At 39.5% G+C, this 22,380-nt stretch overlaps 1 protein-coding gene across 5 annotated transcripts in view; it reads right to left on the bottom strand.

Annotated features, from left to right (window-relative positions):
- Positions 1-22,380, bottom strand: part of CSNK1G1 (casein kinase 1 gamma 1) — a 125,459-nt gene that overhangs the window by 20,916 nt on the left and 82,163 nt on the right. For 2 of the 5 annotated variants that reach the window (XM_083183690.1, XM_083183688.1), the window contains 7 exons: positions 18,868-18,953; positions 17,981-18,065; positions 16,774-16,922; positions 13,017-13,124; positions 7,906-8,016; positions 7,002-7,108; positions 5,969-5,992 (listed from right to left, as the gene is read on the bottom strand). In XM_083183690.1, the coding sequence (XP_083039816.1) occupies positions 5,969-5,992; positions 7,002-7,108; positions 7,906-8,016; positions 13,017-13,124; positions 16,774-16,922; positions 17,981-18,065; positions 18,868-18,953 (670 nt within the window). The remainder of the gene's footprint in view (positions 1-5,968; positions 5,993-7,001; positions 7,109-7,905; positions 8,017-13,016; positions 13,125-16,773; positions 16,923-17,980; positions 18,066-18,867; positions 18,954-22,380) is intronic. The other 3 variants (XM_083183691.1, XM_083183692.1, XM_083183693.1) reach the window with 3 other exon arrangements.

The raw sequence follows: 22,380 nt of genomic DNA, 5'->3' as shown, positions 1-22,380 counted from the left end.
CTGATGAAAACAGGACACTGAGCAATATGATTGCACCTTGTGTAAGTGCTATAGACAAATGCAGAAGAGATTAAAAATATGTGTATTAAATATTTTATTAACTGGTAAATTTGATGCACACTGACACTGATAAAACAATATATTTGGATGTTATCTGAAATAAAATGTATGGGATTACTGGTCAGTCTAAATGGAAACCAAGTTAATAAATGAAACCAATCATTGCTGTGTATCTCAGTCAGTGCAGAGTTCTTTAGGTTTGTGTGGAGATTGTAACTGAACATGTCAGCCCAGGAGACCAAATTCAAGCCTGCGTAGATGTAAATGGGACTGCAGCAAGTATAGCGTGCTACAGCAAAAATATCTACCCCCATAGCTCTGTCTGCAAGACTAATGTTAGACATTCACTATGAAATGTCTGACAATCCTTTATGTGACAAGCTGAAGCCCTCAAATATGAGATAAAAGGTGCGTACACACGGGCATAAAATCACTGGCAATCACTGGCAATATGGTCGCTGAGCGATCATATTGCCAGTGATAGGAGTGTGCACCAGCGATAAAATCACCGGGTGGGCGCTCCCGTTTTCAGTCCCCTAATGGTTGCTGGTCGGAGGAGCAACTTCCTCTGCCTCTTCTCCCGGCAAAAGACTCCACACAATGATACTGAGCGCTGATTGTATATTCGGTACTGCTGCTGAACCTGTAGGGGGATTACCAAAACCCCTTTTTTATGTACAGAACCAGAAAAAGAAAGATAGGAACAGCGCTGTACTGAATATATGAAATATTTAATAAAATTTACACATTTAAAATACAATATTTTGGCCAATTTAGACAAACAAGACACACAAACATAACAAGAACTCCCCCTTTGGTGTTAGAACTGGTTAGTTTTGTTATGCATGCAATTGCAGACTTTCATTGCTCATTAGCAGAGCCAGTTAGTAGGTTTAGACAGTTCAAGTCCCCACAAAAATGTGCACATTAGTATTGTGATAATACTTATTGTAATCCAGGGGTATTCAGTACAGCGCTGTTCCTATCTTTCTTTTTCTGGTTCTTCTCCCGGAAGTGTGACATTTTCATATGCAACCATCTCTGGTCGCTGATGAAAACGGAAAACACTGAGCAATATGATTGCTGAGCAATATATTGCCAGCAATCATATTGCTCCGTGTGTACACAGCTTTAATATGGCCATACAATATCGGTGATCCTTTTCTGGTGAGGAACATGGGAAATGTCAGACTGCCCATTATCGGATCCATCAGACAGGTTAGGCGATTTAATCAGGTCCAGCAGACAGATAGGTATTGCATGGTCATTGAAATATGCTGTTCAATTATTGACCCAATCACCTGATTGCTTTCTACAAAAATTGAAGGCGCATAAGTAGGAGACAACAGCCACGCTCAGATTCTAAATATATAGAAATCTTTCATACTAGTGTATATTTAGAGGTTACTTTTACCAAATAGCTTTTGTGTGGTAATATGAATTTTTATTTTACAATTGTGCAGGATATCCCCATCAGCATATGGTACTGTTCCAATAGAAGGAATTATACCTCAATTTATTCATAGGCAATATTTTTCTTGTAAAAAATATTGTATAACAGGTTTCGCTCTACACATACGTTGATGCATGCGCATAAAATTACGAACCGGTAGAAGGAGCAGTATAGTGCGGTAGTGCTAAACCGTTTGTAAACTACCAAAAAAAACAAAACTAAATTATGTTGGAATACTTATCCTTATTAAGTATTGCTACATTATTTTCATCTTTTTTTCTCACAGACTATTAAAGTTTTAGCGCCGCCACACTGTACCGCTCCTTCTTCCGTAAGATACCCATTTCGTGGGTCCAAGGGATCTAACCCACAGTGTATAGTTGGGCAGCTTCGTCTTCGTGACGCATTACATTTGCTCCTTACCCATTTTTTTCCATTATAAAATTATAAAAGACTAGTGAAATGATTCAGCATACACCACCTCATCTTAGTAAATCCCAGCTCCGCCCCCTCCATTACATAACCCTCTGTTCCCGGCATAATGATCCTCTGCTGCATGTGGGCTGTCCAATATTTGCTATGGTGGGATTCCTAAATGGAGTTATTTTTATTGAGTATGATGGTGAAAGGACCGATCTGGCCAGTTGTATTAAAAAGAACACAAAAACCTCATCAATCCAATATAAACCTATTTACTTATCTACACATGGAATGGTCTAGGTGTAAACAAAATAAGGCAAATTATAAAATCTTTAAGACACGAGGGTAATATTACAATTAGACACATTTCGTAACCTGCTTGGTCGTTATTTGGTTGTAAGTTATGGCTATATAGGCCAGGATAGACATTAAAACTATGTACATAAAACGGCAATGGCGGATCGGAAGGAATTTTGATGACACATGGAGATTTAAGCACTAAGTACATATTATCACTTCTTATCCCTTTTTTTTTTCTCCCTTCTCTCATTTTTCTTTTTTCATGGTCACACAACACTGATAATAATGAGTTCTATACTCGAGAGTGATTCAAGATAAACATGGACACTTTTGCAATTCCACAACGTTGTTCATATGATAATACAAGATATGGATAAAAACTCACCCGCACATGTTATATTATATCCTTAGACACGACGATGCAATTATAACACTATTTACATAGATGTGATGAACAAATCAGGGCCGGTGCAAGGCTACTCAGCACCCTAGGCAAAAGTTCAACCTACTGCCCCCCCCCCCCCCCCCCATACTTGCCTAACATTCTGGAATGGTGGGGAAGATCCTAAACATTGGGGGGGGGGTCCTCCCAGCCCCCCTGGGAAGGTGGGCATGTCCCCTGCTTTCCCTGTAGCCCCCCACCACCACCACAACAGAGTACAAAGAGGAGGGGGCAGCAAAGTAGGGAAATATGCCCCCAGGGAAAGTATGGAGGTGAGATCTTAGAGGTTCCACAGCCACCACCTGCATTAAGTACAAGGATCCTCATAGACATCATTGATTTTTTTGATAGGCAGACTTGGTGGCGCCCCCCAGATTCCGGCGCCCTAGGCAGCTGCCTAAAGCTGCCTAATGGTAGAGCCGGCCCTGGAGCAAATACTTCTGGAAATTGGCAGGATTTTATTAGTATCCAGGGACAGACTAGGAATCATGCCAAGCATATACTCCACTCTTAGTCGATAGATGTAGTCCTTATACCTTGCCCCCTATAGGGGTAGCTGACCCGGGCCCCCTAAGGGAAACTAAAGCAGGGTCTACCCTTAGCCCGTTCTCTAAGTAAGCACGGGGTATCCTCTATATGACTTAGGCCCAAATAAATATGGGCAAAATGCCTTTCTTCCAGGCCAGGTATCAAAGAAGATTGGCAAAAGTATGTAAGCCACAACAGTCGTCTCGACCCTATCTTCATATAATTAGTGTATTCTTGTTTATCTTCGGCCAGCTGAGCAGCGCAGTCATTAGACAGAGTTTATGATGTGATGTATTCCTGTACCACAGTGTCTTTTTATGATTATGATTTGTATGTTTATGGAAATTGAAATAAAGACTTAAAGTTAAAAAAAAATTATAAAATCTTTATTTTTTTCTACTTTTTAATTTTCTTTTTAAAATATATGTGTTGCACTACTTTTTGCATGCGCTGAAGGACTCAGCGAAAAACTAAAGTGATGCCAGCAGGACCACATACCTGGTGAATTTCTGCCCATTCACTTTGAATGTGGTGTGCGGTGATTGGGGTATAAGGAACGGTCATTGAAAACTGACCAGAAAAGTTTTATTCAGTCATTCGGGGACTACTTTAGGAGATCAAAGAATCAATTTTCAGTGCCCAGGTCAGTAAAAAAAAAAAAAGATTGTACAGACTTAACAAGTGGTTAATTTAGTGCAATACCTACTTCTAGCCTGTGGATGTCACTATTGTTTTTAAAGTATATAGAAATATTTATGATCTTTAAAAGTGCATCAAAGTGCATGGAAGTATATATAACTAGTCACGTTGGATGCCTGCATAATTTATATTCACTGCAAGAATGCCATCTCTTCCGATTTCCATGCCCTGCCTCACATCTGAATGACTACCAATTCCCTAGTGCAGCTTGAAAAGGAGCGCATCAATATGCAGCACAGCTACAAACAGTGGCCTTGTATATAAACTGTATTTACTTACTATGTATACATAGTGAATAAGAAACTGCAAGAAAACCACAAGCTGGTTATAAAATAAGTTACAATAAAGTGTCTGACTTCTAAATGACTCCCATTGAAAGTTAGTACCCTTGTTTTAATCAGTCAGAATAACAACAACATACATATTTTCAGGTCTGAATATAGCTCCTTTAAACAGTTATACTATGGGCAAGATGGATCTAGCTTCAAAAAGTTATAATATGGAGTGTGGTAAGCAACCAGCTCCTGCCATGTTATAGGCTGAATTTGAAAAATGACAGGTAGGAGCTGATTGGCTGGTTGTTTATCACTCTCCAAATTATCACTTTGTGAAGCTTGAAATATCTGGCTCTATGAATCAATTCACTTCCAAAACGAATTTCTAATCCTTCTGCATGAGTAGTGAGCCTTGCGCTACGTCCACATAACCATTAGATTTCAGAGTGCATATGAGAGACCAACCTTTCATAATGGTAATTAAACACCATGAAGTTACAGAATGCAAGAGCAGATTGGGGTTAACAAAAAAGAAGTGCCTGCCTGGAATGGACACCGCTCTCTCTAGACACAGGCACTCTGTCCCTCCTGAAAGTTTAATGATGGTCTCTCTTGTATTCCATTGTTAGAAAATGGAACAGGAGGGGAGAATTAATAAAAACCGCGGTGTGTGCACATGCCCTTAGCTGTACCCCAGCTCACCAGGCAGGATGTATGTATTAAGTACCGTACAGTACAGTTGGCACAATGAAAATAACTAATGACCAGCTGGCAGAAGGCTGCTACGGTGCAACTAATGAGTGGAGAAATACTGTTGTTCAACAGTGTAGAACTGACAGTCTGCTGGTAAGTTATATACAGTGTGTTACAATCCAGCATGAGATTTTGACTATATAGTCAAAATCTTATGAAGATTGCACAGGTTTTTTACCTTGCGATCACGATGCGCGCTCACGTGACAGCACAAATCGAAACCCAGACAGACAGGGCAGCAATGACTATATAGTGCAAATCGAATGTAGATAGCATGAATAGTATGTAAAAAGTACAGAGTTAGCAAAGATTGTATAGCAGTCGAATCTTAAGTCGAATAGCAAGGGAATCTCACCGTGTGTACATATCATAAGAGGTGTCAAACTCATGGCCCTCCAGGTGTTGTGGAACTACTCATCCCAGTATGCCCTGCCACAGTTTTAGCAATCCATTATATAAAATCGGTGTCAGGGCTTGCTGGGATGTGTAGTTCCACAATAGCTGGAGGGCCATGAGTTTGACACCACTGACCTACAGCAACTCAACTAAATACAAGGATAACCAACTTTTCCATATAAAAGGCCCATACACACTAGAGGATATAGTGAAAGATATCGCTCTGTAAGGGCTTTCACATAATTAACGATGCACACGCCCATGCATTGTTAATGATTGATGTATGCTGAACATGCAAGCCAATTTGGCTATTGATAGCCAAACAAACTGCATGTTTAGCGGATCCCAGTGACGTCACTGAACGGTATCAGCAGCCAATATCATTCAGTGTGTACGCACAATATCGCCAGCCCTCGGCATATGTGTATGGGGCTTAAGCTTAGCTTTCCTCCCAACAAAAAAATGCACAACCAAAGCTGCGACCTGTAAACGTCTGAGCCAGAAATCCCCGGAAAGCAAGCTCTTGTTATTTATTCCATAACTAGGCTGGATGGCCTAATGAGCACTACCCCGGAATAGGTACACATGGATAAATTAGAAGGGGTCCTCTCCCTGGTGTGCGCTCCGCAGAGAGAGACTCACCACAAGTTGAGCATTTTCACGCAGCTACAGAGTGTTAAAAGACAGAGAGAGAGAAAGATATATTAATACACCCAAGAGACACTAGGGAGAGGATGGGGGATGCAGCCATGCAGACAACATGCCTTGCAGGTCAGAATAAAGGGATATTAAGGTCAGGAGAGGCTGTGACTGTCCAGACACTTGGCGATAAACCAGCTTCCTTCCTTCTTGGCAGAGGGCAACATGTAAGAATTCTTATACTAGATAGAGACCACAATGCCATATGATTAACGTAAATCTATTTAACGGTTTGGAGATTTCCTGTTTTCTGTCTATCTGCAGCTGATTTTGAAAATCAGGGCCCAATCCAGTGGTCTTAAATGTAGATTTGGCATTACTAGCTGACTGATCAATTGCTGTTTCATGGCAAATGCCTTAGGAGTGCACTGATGTATACAGATACACTTTATAATGACAGGTAATTCCCAGGCTAGCTCTAATGATTACATCAATGGTGGGCAGGTGTTTCCCTGGCATAGGATATTCCAGACATCTGACTACTACTAATGGCAACACCAAAGAGGTAACAAAACAAAAAAACACACTGGATATAGTAAGGTGGCTAGCGTTACATTACACTTAATGTGAACATTTTGTAAAATTGAAATAAATAATGAAGAAAGGAGATTCAGAAGCTGGAGTGAGAAACACCTAAACAATCTTATCCCCTTTCTAAGCCCTGTAATGATCACACAAACTGGTTATTATGGCATACACGAGCAGCCCCAAAACCCCTCATTCTATCTATAGACGTGGCACCAATCACTTTACAGACAGTATGACTAGCAGTTGTGGCTGTGCAGCAATATGTGTCCTCTTAAAAACTAAGCTTGCATGCAGAAAAGACTTTAGGCGGTGATTGTATAGTGTAGGTAAGATGTGCTGACAAAAAGGCACAAAGACAGTAATGTTGATGAGGCACATGGGAAGAGGTGTAGATGGGAGACACATGCAGGGTAGGAATCCAAATAGTACAGAAGTAGGTGGCACATACTTTGCTTCCTCCACAACCTCCACGTCGGCCTGCGCTGTGATCGGTGCGTTGGAGTGACCACCTGTTTGGTCATCGGCATTCAGCTGCCCATTGGTTGAACTCATCACCTGTGCCAGACAATAATAAAACAAGCAATGGTCACACAAAGCACAGGACTAATACAAAAATAAATTAAACAAAGTTGTATCTTGCATGCTAGTAAAAAGTTTTTTTTTTTCTAAACGTTGTGCCCTTAAAACGTATATACTGTGTATACAATTATTATTCAACTCACAATAGATGTCACTAAGTCATTAACTAACTGAACTCTAGCATCCTATTCTATGTGTGCTTGTCATGCAGGATCTGGGAGTGACAGAATATGGCACTGCCGCTACCACACCGGGCCCTACAGCAGTGGTTCTTTTCTTTGATGCTCAAGGACTCCCAACAGTTCATGTGTTCCAGGTCACCCTGCAGGTGCACAGGTGTACTCATTTTAAGAGATCCACAGGTGGAGCTAATTACTTCACTTTCGATTCTGTGTGGAGAGACCTGTAAACGTGAACTGCTGGGGGTCCTTGATGACTGAGGATGAGAACCACTGCTCCACAGAACTTTCAGCTCACTCACTGGCAGCACACATTTCCTTACTTAAGGAAATACACTGGAGTATAGGAATTAGCTCCAAAATTAATAGGATACCACCCCCACCCCCTACCGCAGATTCTAGTACAATAATTGATGGAAACCTCCCTTAACACATGCACTTAAGATTAATTCCCATATTACTCAAAGATTCTTTTACTGATTAATTCCCATATTACTCAAAAGATTCTGTTACCGATATGCTAATAATCTCGTACAACATTTCTTTATAATTTGTCATGTGATTCCAAAGAATAAACCCAACATGCTCTAATACCTGCACAGATCCCCCATGCCGGTCTGATGCCAGGTGAGGTGCCAGGTATGCGGGGTGAGCCTGTCTGCCGGCCTGTAGCTCCCAAGCTCCTCGGCGGTCTGGGGCACCCGTCTGCGCAGAGGCATTAGGAAGCATGCGATTGCAAGGTGAGGGGGATTTGGGGAGAAGGAGGTCAGCAGCCAAAGCAATGGAAACAGATCACTGTGTTAGTGAGGGTGAGTAGAAAGCCAAGCTATGGCCGCGTGCTGCAAGCAGAGCAATATACTCAGCCCTCTCCATACGGAAAAAGGAGACGTGCATTGTGCTTTCTCTGGCAAGAGAGGGCTGGTACAGCAGTGCAAATACATTATAAATACACAAAAGTAATGGGATAGTAGAAAGATGTTCTTGTTTCACAAAGCTCCAAAGCATCAGTCCAAATGGTATTTGTTAATACACTTTTAAAGCTACATAAATGCTTAAATGTCAACTAAAATCTCACATGAGAACAAAGATAAAAACGTAGACATTTTCAGAACTGGTCATATTCCAGTACATGTTCAGGTACATCTAGCCTCCTTTTGAGTTAAACAGCCCTTCAGTAACATTTACAATTAAAATACATCTTATTTGCAAAACAAAGTGGCCATGTCTATAGCTACATAAGTTTCCCAGAAAAAAACAAAAACATAATTTTGTATGCAGATCATTTTAAAAGAGAAGCTGCTTGTGTGCTATTCATTCTGTTTTGTGAGTAACATGAATTTTAATGGAAAAAGTTGCCAAAAAAGATGCCCAACTCTACCGTCAAATGGAGCTCATTCGTTATGTCAGTTCCCAAACTGTGTGTCGTGGCACCCTGGGTGCCTTGGGGGACTTGCAGGGGTGCCCTGGGTTTGTGGTCCAGGACCAATTCAAGTTTTTTTTATGTCCATTATAATGGTCAAATTGTGAACAAACAGAAGTGAATGCTGCCCATTACCACATAACAATGAAGATGAGATATAAACAATTTATTTTACTTAATATTGGCTTCGGACTTTCTCAATAAGAAATCTTTAGCATATGGGTGCCGCAAAAACATTTCTGATGCTTCGGGGGTGCCGTGATTTAAAACCTTTGGGAATCCCGGCATTACGTATAAAGTAACTTGTACTGCATGGAGCTTAAGCTGGCCATACATCAGAAAGATATTGTACCCAATCATACAATCTCAATTGATTGTAAGATGGATTGTATGCAGATTGTGTGCACATCTTGTGTACACAATCATACAATCAATCATAAGATGGATTGTATGACTGATTGTATGATGGATTGTATGCAGATTGTGTGCACATCTTGTGTACAAAATCATGCAGCAGATGGATTGTATGACTGATTGTATGATGGATTGTGTGTCCAAAAACCACCAAGGACTGCTGGGGATTTCAAGGGAAATTGTACACAATCATGAGTGCAATCGATCTTAAGATCGATCTTTCTGATGTATGGCCAGCTTTAGATGTGGACACATCTGTTTTTACCGGTTATAAAAGGAATACTTTGCTTAGTACACTGTAGTACTAAAGGACGACTCCAAAGAGATAGTCAATGCCATTAAAAACTAATCTTCAGTGTAAAGCCAAAGTAGTCCTGGAAGTAATGATATGGTCCCCACAGAATGCATAGGTCAATGTCCTCAAGTCTGTCTAGGATTACATGGAGACAGAAAAATTTGAGCAACCCCACATCCCCAGAAGATCTGTAGAACAATCTCCTTCAGATTTTCTATTGATCTAACCCTAAAAGGTGTGACTACATATCTACTTTTAGAGGATTAGTAAAAGATGGTATTCCTAACCGGGTGATATACATGCCTATGGAATCATTTAAACATACAGGAGTGAATAATCATAGAGTCCTGTCAGCATAATCCATTGTGAACGGTACAGAAACAAAACTTACATATAAGGATTTACACCCAAGCTACTAAATAGGAAGGCGTTAAGGAGCTTCCAATAAAAGAAAAACTAAAAAGACACCAGAAATACTACAATAAATTGAGACAACGTATACAGTTTATATCACTATAAAGATTCTTTCAGATTATTACAAAATAATTGGCACACCCCTGATGAAGTCTCTAGAATGAGACGAAACGCGTCGTGTTTGTTGATATCATCCATAATCAAAGGATAATACCAAAGGCAAGCATTAACTACCTAAAAGTTGGTTTTAATGTTTTTATACATGTATTAACAAATGTTTTTTACATGAAAGAAAAATCTTAAGTGTGTACAAATTGGTTAAATAAGGATTGGGGAAAGACAGAAATGGGTTAAATTCTAATCATATGTAAGGGCACCATATAACACTATTGTGGGATATATATATATATATATATATATATATATATATATATATATATATATATATATATATTTATTTATTGTTACCGACATGTAAAGATGTACAGACTAAGATATTATCATGACAACATACAGCATTATATTTGCAGCACTACAGGGAGGACAAAGATACAATAGATTTTGTCCTTGTATATTAGAGAATGGCATCCTTGATATGTCTAGTCTGATGGAACACTTAGAGAACCAATTAAAAATGTATTTAGAATACGACTAAAGTTTCAAATCATTATGTTCTATGTTTTGAAAAAAGTTCAAAGTGGACAAATTTGAACGTCAATAGCCTGCAACTGCAAATTAAAAATTTAAATAATCAGTTATATTAAAAAAAGGGAATGAGATGTGTCTTTATGGGACAGTCTACACACAACTTGCTCTCCAACAACTTGGAAAAGATAGCCAGGTCTTGCAAATCCTCCAAAAGTTGTATAGAGACAAAAAGCAATTTCTTAAAAACTATATATATATATATATATATATATATATATATATATATATATATATATATATATATATATATATATATATATATATATATGTGTACAGAATGAGCGATAGCGATCACAATCTACATCATCCAGGACCACTATCCTTGCTTAAGTAAAATCACTTAACAAAATTTATGCATCTGTATGGGCGATCTAGACACTGGGAAATAGCCTGCCATAAAAAGCTTAGCAAAAAGGCTTAGCACACATCCCAATGTGTGTATGCCCTTATCAGTGATTCTAATTCAAAATGACCACTAAGGCTCAGCATTAATCGCGGTCAAAGCAATGTTGAACTAAATGGACTATAAATTTGCAGCTACATTACAAAAGTAAAAAAGTTAAGAATATTAGTGAAAACTTCACCCCAATAAATGCACTTAAGAGGCAATCTCCTTTAAATCTCAACATTTCCTATATGTAGCAGACATGGAGTTTACATACAGCTGTTTGACATACATAATTTAGGGACTAATTCAGAATGGATCACTAATTAGAGAATTAAATAACCTGGTAGAATATAAAATGAATGTGCATGCAAAGCTCTTGCACTGCGCACATGCATATTGGAAATAAATATCCGCACACATAGCAATCTCATAGCAGCCGCCGTTTGATTGACAGGAAGCCAGCGTTTAGGGGCGGAAACATGGAATTTTCTGGGTGTGTTTGTAAAAACACAGGCGTGCCCAGGTGTTATTGGGACACGACTCTGCATTGACCACACTCAGCCTGATCTTTAGCAGATTAGTGGAAGCCTTAAGGTGGCCATACACATGCATATTTATCTTCAGATCTGTCTGGTTGGAACAAAAACATGGTTATGGAAGAGAGCAAATGACAGATGACCATTTGCTTGGAAATGCTGGAAAACTGACAAACTGTCACTCATCCATAATCATGTTTTTGTTCCAACCAGTCAGATCTGAAGATAAATCTTACTAGTGTATGGGCACCTTTAGAATGGCAAAGATGAAAAAAAGAAAAGTCTATGTTATGGTTTATGTGAATGCATCTATGAATGCAGTGCTATTTGCGATACATTAGCAGATTTGCAATGGACGCTTATTCTTTCTTTCTGGGCCGTGACTTTTTGATTGCAGGGAACTGCTGTTTCTCCAATTAACAATCCATGTTGAATTAGACCATTAATGTGGTTCCCATGTACTTGCTTATCATGGGATCTCATTTTGACTTGGCCCAGACAATGATGTTACACTCTTTTCCTCCTCAATGAACACCGGACTGTCAAGAGGAATATCTCTTAAGACAAATATCAACTACACTAAAAGATTTGGATTGTGCAGCAACTCATAATAGACTGCCTAGTTTCTAACAAACATATGTTTATACAATAAACCTTTATGACTCCAATGTCTATATAAATAAATACAATAAAAAATGTAGCGTGTAAACTGTATTATGATGAGAGTTGTCATTCAAAATCGGAAGGGTCCATTTAAATGTATGAGAAGGTGGTGGCAATTTTTTATTCAGATAAGGATCTTAACATCAAACTAGAATGAATGTCAATATTTTTGCCTATGAGCTACAATGCTTTCTATACTAAAAACGAGTATGATCAAACCATATCACCGTCTCATTTGTCTACTGCACCAGTGTCATACCTGGGATACACTAGAAGCATGCAATGGATCATTAAGAGTTACTACTTACATTAGGCACAAAGAATGGAAATTATATATATATATATATATATATATATATATATATATATATATATATATATATATATACGTACATTTACTAAAAAAGGCACATGTATGTGTTGCTCCTAGCAACTAATAACATTACAACATTTTATAGTATGCAATAGAGAAATGACACAAAAATATCCGTTTGGGATAGATTTGATAGGTGTTTGCTATAGGAGTCATAGGGGTAGAGGACCTATAAACATGACTTGCAGGACACAGAACAGAATGACAGCCAAGGAGGACATGTTATACCCAGTACCACTGTAAAAGTAAAACTGATGCTTTTGGAGCTTAGGAAATAACTTGGAGCAAATCATTCAGCATAAAGGGCAGGATACTCTCCCAGTGCTTACTCTAAGCAAACACACAAATAAACATGTGATTTACCAGAAGATTATTTTATTTAGGGTTAATGCCAGGCAAAGCAGCAGAGAGATGCTCCAGTTGTTACTGGTAAAATAGGTGCATGATAAACATGGGTAGAACGTAGTGTGTTACTTAGCAGGGAAAGAACTGACCTGGTTTCTCAGGGGTTGAGTCTGTGATGGTCGCTCCCGATGGACATGGCTGTCCCTGGTTATAGCAGATGTTCCAGAATCTACATGGACGGATCCCACCGGGGTAGGCTGGAAGAAGCATTTGTAATTACTGCCCCTTCAAAGTAGTCTAGACCCAAACAAAGTAAACAGCAAGTACATATCCTACAGTTAACATAGGTGTATTACTGAGCAAAATAATACACAAGACACAAAAAACACATTCCTACCTAAACCTGCTCAGCATGGACACTTTGGGGCATGGCAGAAGCCTAGAGGAAGTGCTTGGTCTGTACATTTCTGAAGTAATAGAAATGCCCACTACATGAGACACATTCAATCCCTCCACTATTTCCAATGGGGGAAATAGCAGTGGGCGCCTATTCAATGCTTAATTGCATCCTCTGCTTCCTCCACACAGAGCGCCACAGAATGATGATGTGTGATATCTTTAGACACACATCCACCCGTGACACTGTGCGGGATGGAACAGAGACTCAAAATCAGGCGCACATTAACCAATACAATTTCCTTAAATAATTATAAAGTGTTACACTTGCAGCTCTTAACTGGGGAGTATCTGCAAAACCCCAAAAGTAGGTAAAATTTTCAAAGAATATCACAAGAATATATAAAGAGCGCAATTGTGACACTGGAATTACTGGTAAAAAAATATGTTTTTTATTTTTTGTTAATATAATATCTTGATCTTTATAATTAGCACACACCTAATCAATAGGCAGACAAGCTAGTATGCCATCTTAAAACACATGTAATACATTATACATATAATAATAGCAAGAAAAATATATATAAATAAAATACAGTTTAAATGAAGGACATGGACATCCAATAAATTGTTAGGCTGGCCAGCTCAACTTTAAAACACTTAAATGAGTGTATATATTTCTGAATTTGAACAATAGATTTCTCCAACCGGTATTTGTTAGTAAGCAATCAAATGTGCATTAGCCAAGAACTTGAGGCTTAATGTGCCACTTTCAACACAGTCTTTTTAGATGTTATTTATTTGCCCATATTTTTAAAGGCTTTTTATGCAAGGATGACGCTTAATTCAAACAGTCACGATAGAACCGTAGTGGGAAAAGCTTGTTCTGTGTGCTGTATCAGATGTTTTACAGCAGACCTTCAATGAGGTTAGATAGTAATGGCTTTGTACTCCGGGCTACAGGTGCTGACAGTGGGTTTTTTTTAGATCAGGGAGACATATAGATAAATTGTGGTTGCTGCTTACAGAATAATGAGTGCAATATAATATTTGATTTTTCCTGCACTCAAAGGCTGTCCGTACTCACTCAGCTGGGGACGGACGCCTGTGGGAGCAGACTTACGGCCACGATGTTTCTCCTCACTGCATGCAGAAGTGTGGTATTCAGCAAGGACGTGGACTCCAACTACCGTGTGTGGCTGTGTCTTTACAACATCCTGGTCCCTGTGCTGTTCTACAAACATCACGACGGTGCCGGTTACTTACCTCTGACGGGTGGATGCTGAATACCACACTTCTGCATGCAGTGAGGAGAAACATCGTGGCCGTAAGTCTGCTCCCACAGGCGTCCGTCCCCAGCTGAGTGAGTACGGACAGCCTTTGAGTGCAGGAAAAATCAAATATTATATTGCACTCATTATTCTGTAAGCAGCAACCACAATGTATCTATATGTCTCCCTGATCTAAAAAAAAACCACTGTCAGCACCTGTAGCCCGGAGTACAAAGCCATTACTATCTAACCTCATTGAAGGTCTGCTGTAAAACATCTGATACAGCACACAGAACAAGCTTTTCCCACTACGGTTCTATCGTGACTGTTTGAATTAAGCGTCATCCTTGCATAAAAAGCCTTTAAAAATATGGGCAAATAAATAACATCTAAAAAGACTGTGTTGAAAGTGGCACATTAAGCCTCAAGTTCTTGGCTAATGCACATTTGATTGCTTACTAACAAATACCGGTTGGAGAAATCTATTGTTCAAATTCAGAAATATATACACTCATTTAAGTGTTTTAAAGTTGAGCTGGCCAGCCTAACAATTTATTGGATGTCCATGTCCTTCATTTAAACTGTATTTTATTTATATATATTTTTCTTGCTATTATTATATGTATAATGTATTACATGTGTTTTAAGATGGCATACTAGCTTGTCTGCCTATTGATTAGGTGTGTGCTAATTATAAAGATCAAGATATTATATTAACAAAAAATAAAAAACATATTTTTTACCAGTAATTCCAGTGTCACAATTGCGCTCTTTATATATTCTTGCCTATTCAATGCTGTCTTGCCAGACAGCATTGCAGGGGCAGATCGACAGTATGGGCCCAACTTTAAAAGTTGCCAGGCCCGGTTTGCCGATAACGGACAAATCTCAACAATCTACAGCCGTTTAAGTGGACACACCCCCTTTTCGCCGATCGGCAGGCGGGACATTGAATCTTGTCTGGCGATATGCTGTTGAGAAAAACGAAAATGGGCCAGGGTCACGGCTTTCGGGATGGATCGACAGTTGTGACCCTGGATTGAATAGCCCCATTGACTATTACATTACAGCAAGCATACTGCTTTACCATTTTAACTTTTTGTCCTATTTCATCACCACTTTAGACCATGTGTACAGTAAGACTCGTGTTGCTGCTAGACTGATTTCCAGATGACATCCCACCATGGCTCTAACACCTAAATAGCCGTTTGGCTTTACTCAAGCAGTGCAGAAAGTGAGCACTATGGATCACATATCACAATAAATGGCTAAACCAAAGCAGAACAAAATGACAAAAAATATACAGGTAACAAAAAATAAATAAAACACCAATCATGCAGAATTGAAATGACTATCAGTTACTTATGGTTTCACTAATTGTATGTGTATGCTAGGGTCGTAGGCCATACAGAAAGGCTTTAATCTTAAGGCACATACACATTGGGCGACTTTGAGCTGAAAGCAGCTCAGTTTACTCATCTAAGCTGCCCAGACGCTCATCTGCTGGTGTTACCAGCAGATGAGCAACGGTGTGGACGGCTTTCCATAGCTTCCTGCTATGGAAAATCGTCCACACCCTGAAAAAAATAAATAAAAAAAATAGGCAAAACAGGCGAAAACCGCTGCGTGTGTATGCACTGATCATTTTTTTTCATCCCAGCGATTTATACTATACTTTCTCACCATGCACGCTGGGCAAATACGCCCAGTGTGTGTGGACCTTTAGACTGTTATGGGTCTCATTGGGGCAGTATGGATGATGTAATGGTTAGCATTACTGCCTCACAGCACTGAGGTCATGGGTTTGATTCCCACCATGGCTCTAACTGTGCTGAGTTTGTATATTCTCCCCGTACTTGCGTGGGTTTCCTCCGGGCACTCCGGCTTCCTCCCACAATCCAAGAATATACTGGATGGCTAATTGACTTCCAACAAATTAACCCTAGAATGACTGTGTGCATGTACATGTGGTAGGGATTATAGATTGTAAGCTCCACTGGGGCAGGGACTGATATGAATGTTCAAATATTCTCTGTATAGCGCTGCGGAATATGTATGCGCTATATAAGAAACTTTTAACAAATAAATTATAAGCAAACCAATCCATTCACAATTGCACTCCCTAGTTTAATTATTGTTATAACAATTAATAAATCCTGTATTGAGCTCACTGTTGTCAAAGTACCTTTGTCAATTAAGTCTCTGTTGGAGACGCAAGTAAAATAATAAAAACACTCACAATTGGCCTGCCAACCCAGTCGTAAACATAGTCAAAGGTGTATCCTTTCCTTTCAAAGAGTTCCGAAAAAAGTGTCCGTAGATAGTCATAATCTGGCTTCTCAAAGAAATCCAACCGCCTCACATATCGCAAGTAAGTTGCCATTTCCTCTGGTGACACAGAAGCACAAAATTAAAATCTGCTTTTCCAAGTTGATATTTGAGAAAACCTGAATGACCCATCCAGCACACTAAACATAATGGAATATATATCTGTAGTCTCTGCACAACTCAGTTACAGAGGCCCAAGACGATAATGTGAAAAAATATGATCTAAAACAGACTTCTTTAGTGATTTTGAAAGCTAAAACATGTGAATGCAGTCCTATTTTCATATTAACCTTATGTTTGTAATCATCCATGTATATTTACATTATCACTCTGAGATTGGCTAAAGCCTTTAGCTTTTTACTGATCATTAGATGATCATCTTCATAGCTGCGGATCTTATTGGCCCTCAGCAACGGTTAATCCGTGCCTGGCTCCTTCCCCATGTGACCTATTTTGAAGACTAGCCCAACTGGGTGAAAGCTTCTAACATACTGTATTGCCTAGGAGGAATCACCACAATGCTCAGAGGCTGGGGTGAAGTATCTTTAAAAACAGGGCTTTGGTTTGGTGTATTTAGCGGTGTAAGCTTAAAGACAAGTAGACTGTACTCAATGCATATACTTCTAACTGCTTGGAATTCCATTAGTCATGTCAATCATGTACATATCAACTTGTGTAAAATATTAAGAAATAATGAATGTCCTTTGTAATAACCATATACAACAAAGCTGCATGGGCAATATTATATGCAATGCCAGCTTGTCATCCCTCGCAATGACTTGTTTAATAAATACATCAGCTGCATTGGGTACCATACACTCCTCCACAGCTGGATGATAGGGATCTCAGAACAATATGCCTGAAAAATCTAATTGATCTTTATAAATCGGCTTTATTGAGCGATTAAAAAAAAAAACCCACTGGAGCATCTTTTTAATTGTGGATTGTACCCTGAGGAAGGGGCGCTGACCCCGAAAATGTATACATTTGTTGATATCCACTTTTGATAAAACCTTTTGCATTGGAGAAACAAACTGACTAGAGTGCCTTTTCTTTTGGAAAGAGATAGATTTTTTTTTTTAGGAGACCCTTTCACTGCTAGAGACCAGTAATGTTACCTGGAAAATTCTCACAGAGGACTTCTACAGGTGTATTACGCTTTGTGTCTCCAATCTTCTGGTACCGCTCCTTAAGCGTATCTGCCTGTGTGTTTGAAACAGGAAATATATTCATTATGAATAATAAGCTATTCTGTAATTAAAAGTAGTGGAACTGTAACAGATATGGACATTTATCAGCCTGCACAGATTTGGCAATTTAGGCAGCAAATGACAAACCCGTACATGGATTTTTTGGGGTTGTTCCAAACAGGTTTCATAAACATGGAAAGCTGAACTCCTGGCAGTAGCGAGTAACAGTAGTTTAATATGTGTCATGATCCATTTACAATACCTGTGCATGTCTTTCAGAACCTACAGCACTGAATAAGCAGGCTTCTATGAGTGAATACAGCCAAGAAGCCCAGTTTCTTCTTTTATAGGTCCTTATAAAACAGAGTAAGGTCCCTTTTTAAATTTGTGTCTGGAATGATACAGCATTTCTACTACATTGTGAAATTCTGGCTAATTCTGACTACATGAATGGAAGTTCTGACCATGTTACATTGACATTTTAGCATGTTAAGTCAACTATGGCACCCGTCCAACTGTAACAATGCTACAGGTCAATGAGGACTGGAAGTTTGATTAACGCACTAGTCACCCATGTAAAAGATAAATCAATTAACCTGATAAGAGATTAATAAGATAATGAAATCAATTACATAATTTAGAAAGTCACTATATACAGTTCTGTTTAAACCATTTTGCCCTCCATAAGCTGTATTTGGCCTGGAGTGAAAAATACACTCAATACTGTGCAAGGGGAAAGAGCATTCATCTTCTAGATTTGCTTTTTGGCATTTGTGCACGTCACGTCATAGAAAGGAAGGGTGAACCATGCTTACCTTTAGCCCTTGCCATGGAAGGCTTCCTCGCAAGAAGTACATAAACATGTGTCCCAAGGCCTCTAGATCATCCCTCCGACTTTGCTCTTTAAAATAACACAGAAATAAGAAAAAAATCATGAAATAAGAAAACCAGGAAATACCATAATTCTAGAAGAAACAGTACTGTATTTTTATGGCAAGGAGATCGGGAAACTATTTTACATACACAGCATTTCACTTTTGGACTTATGGTTCTTTGTGAAAGGCAAGCCTCTATACCCCTCTAGTCCTACGATGTCCAATCTATTGTATCACCAAGGCACCTAAAAACTTGGCAGAATATACTTAATTCTAAAAATCCTTTAGACAAGTTTTGTGGCCCCTGGCTCACCTCACAAAAAGATCCCTCTCCAATTGAGTTAGGATGAGCTCCCTCCCTTTATATTGGTATATACCCACCAGGATCACTCAACCTCTTTTCTCATATCTTTTGTCTATGTCTGACTCTACTCTTCATGACCTGAACACCGAACACCATCCCTTTCCTCACCTCCTTCCTGCTCTTTTGCATCTCTTAACTATAAAATCAGTCAATATACTGTAATCTATACTTCGATTATTGCATTTTAACTTATTGTTTTCTTCTGTGAGGGGTATTTAATACCGGCAGATCTTTCCTATCCTCCGAAATATCTGCAGTTTTCACGTAAAATAGATTGAATACACATTTGATCTATTTAAGGTTCTTGTTTTTGGGGACTTTGGAAACACTCTAAAAATGCCTTTTTCTGCAAAAACGATTGCTAATTGGCAAAGTTAGCAGACATTTCCGCGGATGCAGATTTAGCTTTTTAAAGACCCAAATCTGCAGCATGAGACTGATTGAAAAGGTCCTGGCCAATATTTTTGAGTATTGGGAATATTAGCCAGCCTTTCAATGAACTTTGTTAAAAATTCATTTACACACACGTGATAAAATAGAATCTTTGAGAGAAGTGGTAGATTATCCACACCCTACCACAATTTTTTTATGCTATATAAATAAAGATTCTTCTGTGGTAATACAGTACATGGATATTTGGGTGTGGTACAGGGTTCCGACAGTCATTAGGCAGATGTCGGGATCCCGACTGGCCGGACTAAAACAGCATGGTGAGCGCAACAAAGCCCCTTGCTGGCTAGCTGTGCTCGCCACACTGCGCTCGCCACCTATTCTATTCTCCCTCTATGGGGGTCATGGACTGCCACGCAGGACCCCGCCCGGCACCCGGATATTTAATCATACCCAGTTTGTCTATAAAAAAACAAAACCAGTTTATAGATTCAACAATGCATACATAACCTTCATCATGTTCTATTGAGGAGGTAAAGTAAATAACATTACTGATAAAATTCTATTTTACAGTTGTTGCCATAGAAATCATGCCATCACGCTACAGGGCCTGTCACTGCAGCTATCAAGAAAGTATAATAACCTTAATTTACATAGAACCTGGATATTATGTAGGGCTGCATAGAGTGAATATTTCAAACCATCATTTTCTGCGCCATTGGAACGAACAATGTGTATCCCTTACGGCACAGGGTTAGCTTGTCAGTAGCCAAAAAACTAACTCAATACATTTTATTTGCAGCATAAATGGCAACCAGAGAACCAGGAGAACAAATACACAATTTGAGAAAGTACAAACTCTACACAAATAATGTGATGGCGGAAATTTGTTGCAGTAAGCTTCATCTCCAAAATTAAGCACTAGCTGGCAAAGATTTCTGCTCGCACCCGCGGGAAGGTACGAGCAGAAATCAGTGTTGAGCGCTTAATAGGGCCCATATACAGTGCGATGTGCGCTCCCGTGCGCAGCACAAGGCATGTGCTGCAGGTACTTTTTGAACTAGATCGCATCTAGTTCAGAACGCACGGTGCTTTAGCACATCGAATGCGTTTTGAACAAGATGCAATGTGATCTAATTTAAAATGCACGGTGCGCATTGCACTGTGTATGGGCAACTTTACTGTGGCTTAACTGAATAGTACAAGGCACTTAACCCAGGAGCTAATTCCTCATTGCACTAGGTGAAATTTGCTCTGTTACCAAATCACTTTAAACAGACTTAAAGGATATACATATTACATTCCTGCAAGTGTTTGTAATGCAACAAAAAGATGGCAGACATCTAAAAAATTTTTTAAAAAAATCACAATTAAAAAAAAAAAAAAAAATGCTCAAAAGTTTTATCATCTCACACAGGTGTACACCTGTACACCTGTGTGAGATGCTTGCGTGTCCCAGTGTAATGGAGTCCCTTTCAGCCAGCGGGGACATTCTGGTGAGCGCTGGAGATGACGGAGAGGAGCTCCATCTGTACATCATGCACTTACTTACATACTTCATGCCAAACAGCCCCTCTTGACATGTCTTGTCCCTGAGGATAATCTAGTGGCAAACACCATTTTTACTGAGATTGCATCTTCGATGCAACATGACAAGGACAATGTGTAGAGCAATTGATATATGACATTTTCATATGTGTGTGTGACTAAAGGCCTCCATACACTAGCGTGACTTATCGAAGGCTTAAAGTCGCATTCTATTTTCCTTCAACTCCCTGTCAGTTTCCCAGACAGCAGGGTCGCATAGGATACACCGCATACGGTCCTTTTGCATACAATGTATCGTATGTGATTGCAGTCATGGATGCGAGATCTGATAAATCTTTGTGGCAGCCATGGTGATCTGTGCCTCCAATGCACATGGGACTGCACATTGGATCCAGAGGTAAAACAAGATTTGACACTTTTCACGCAATTTCACTGCCCGATGCATCAGAATTACATGAATAGGGCCAAGTTCATACGAAAATATATTGGTAGTGTATGGGCACATTGAGTCTCTAAATCTGTTAATATGAAGTGCTACAATGTAGCAATTTCAGCTTTTTTCCAATACAATGCTGCATTGTATACAAACTCAGCCACACACAACATACAAGTGTCATATCAGATTAACCCAAAGGTTGCATGGGACCTGGTGGTTTATTCACGCCAGGCATCTCGCACTGCATAGCATATTGAGGCTAGATATCTGAGGATACAGCTGTACATGCAGCACAGAGATGAGACAGCAGATCTCAGAGCTGCAGTCCTCTGGTGTATAAAGCTTAGAACTTATCACTTGCCAGAAAACGTATATCTTCCATGGTGGTTCTATGGGGAATCGAGCACTCAGTGCGGCTGTTAGTTTCTCTGGCCCCCCCAGTATTTCCTCCCTGCGAGCCTCCTCAATAACAGTGGCATCAGGTGATGTGTGGAGAGCTGGCCAGCACAGCTGGCTAATTTTTCTACTAAGCACCAAAAAGCTCACACTTTATAGGCATGGGGATGGATGCCTGGGGATTCTGTCTGCCTCAGCCTGCCCACATTCGGCCAGAGAGTGGTCAGGTTCTCCAGCAGAATCCAGGAAGTAGAGCAAAGGAGGGAAGCAGACTTTCAGGCACCTGTCCAGATGGTCTCTGGCACAACAAAATTAGCAT

This window comes from Crinia signifera, chromosome 4, assembly GCF_055691185.1.
Source record: "Crinia signifera chromosome 4, ASM5569118v1, whole genome shotgun sequence".
Classification (NCBI taxonomy): domain Eukaryota; kingdom Metazoa; phylum Chordata; class Amphibia; order Anura; family Myobatrachidae; genus Crinia; species Crinia signifera.
The sequence above is the reverse complement of the archived record's forward strand: the minus strand, read 5'-3'. Positions and strand labels throughout refer to the sequence as shown.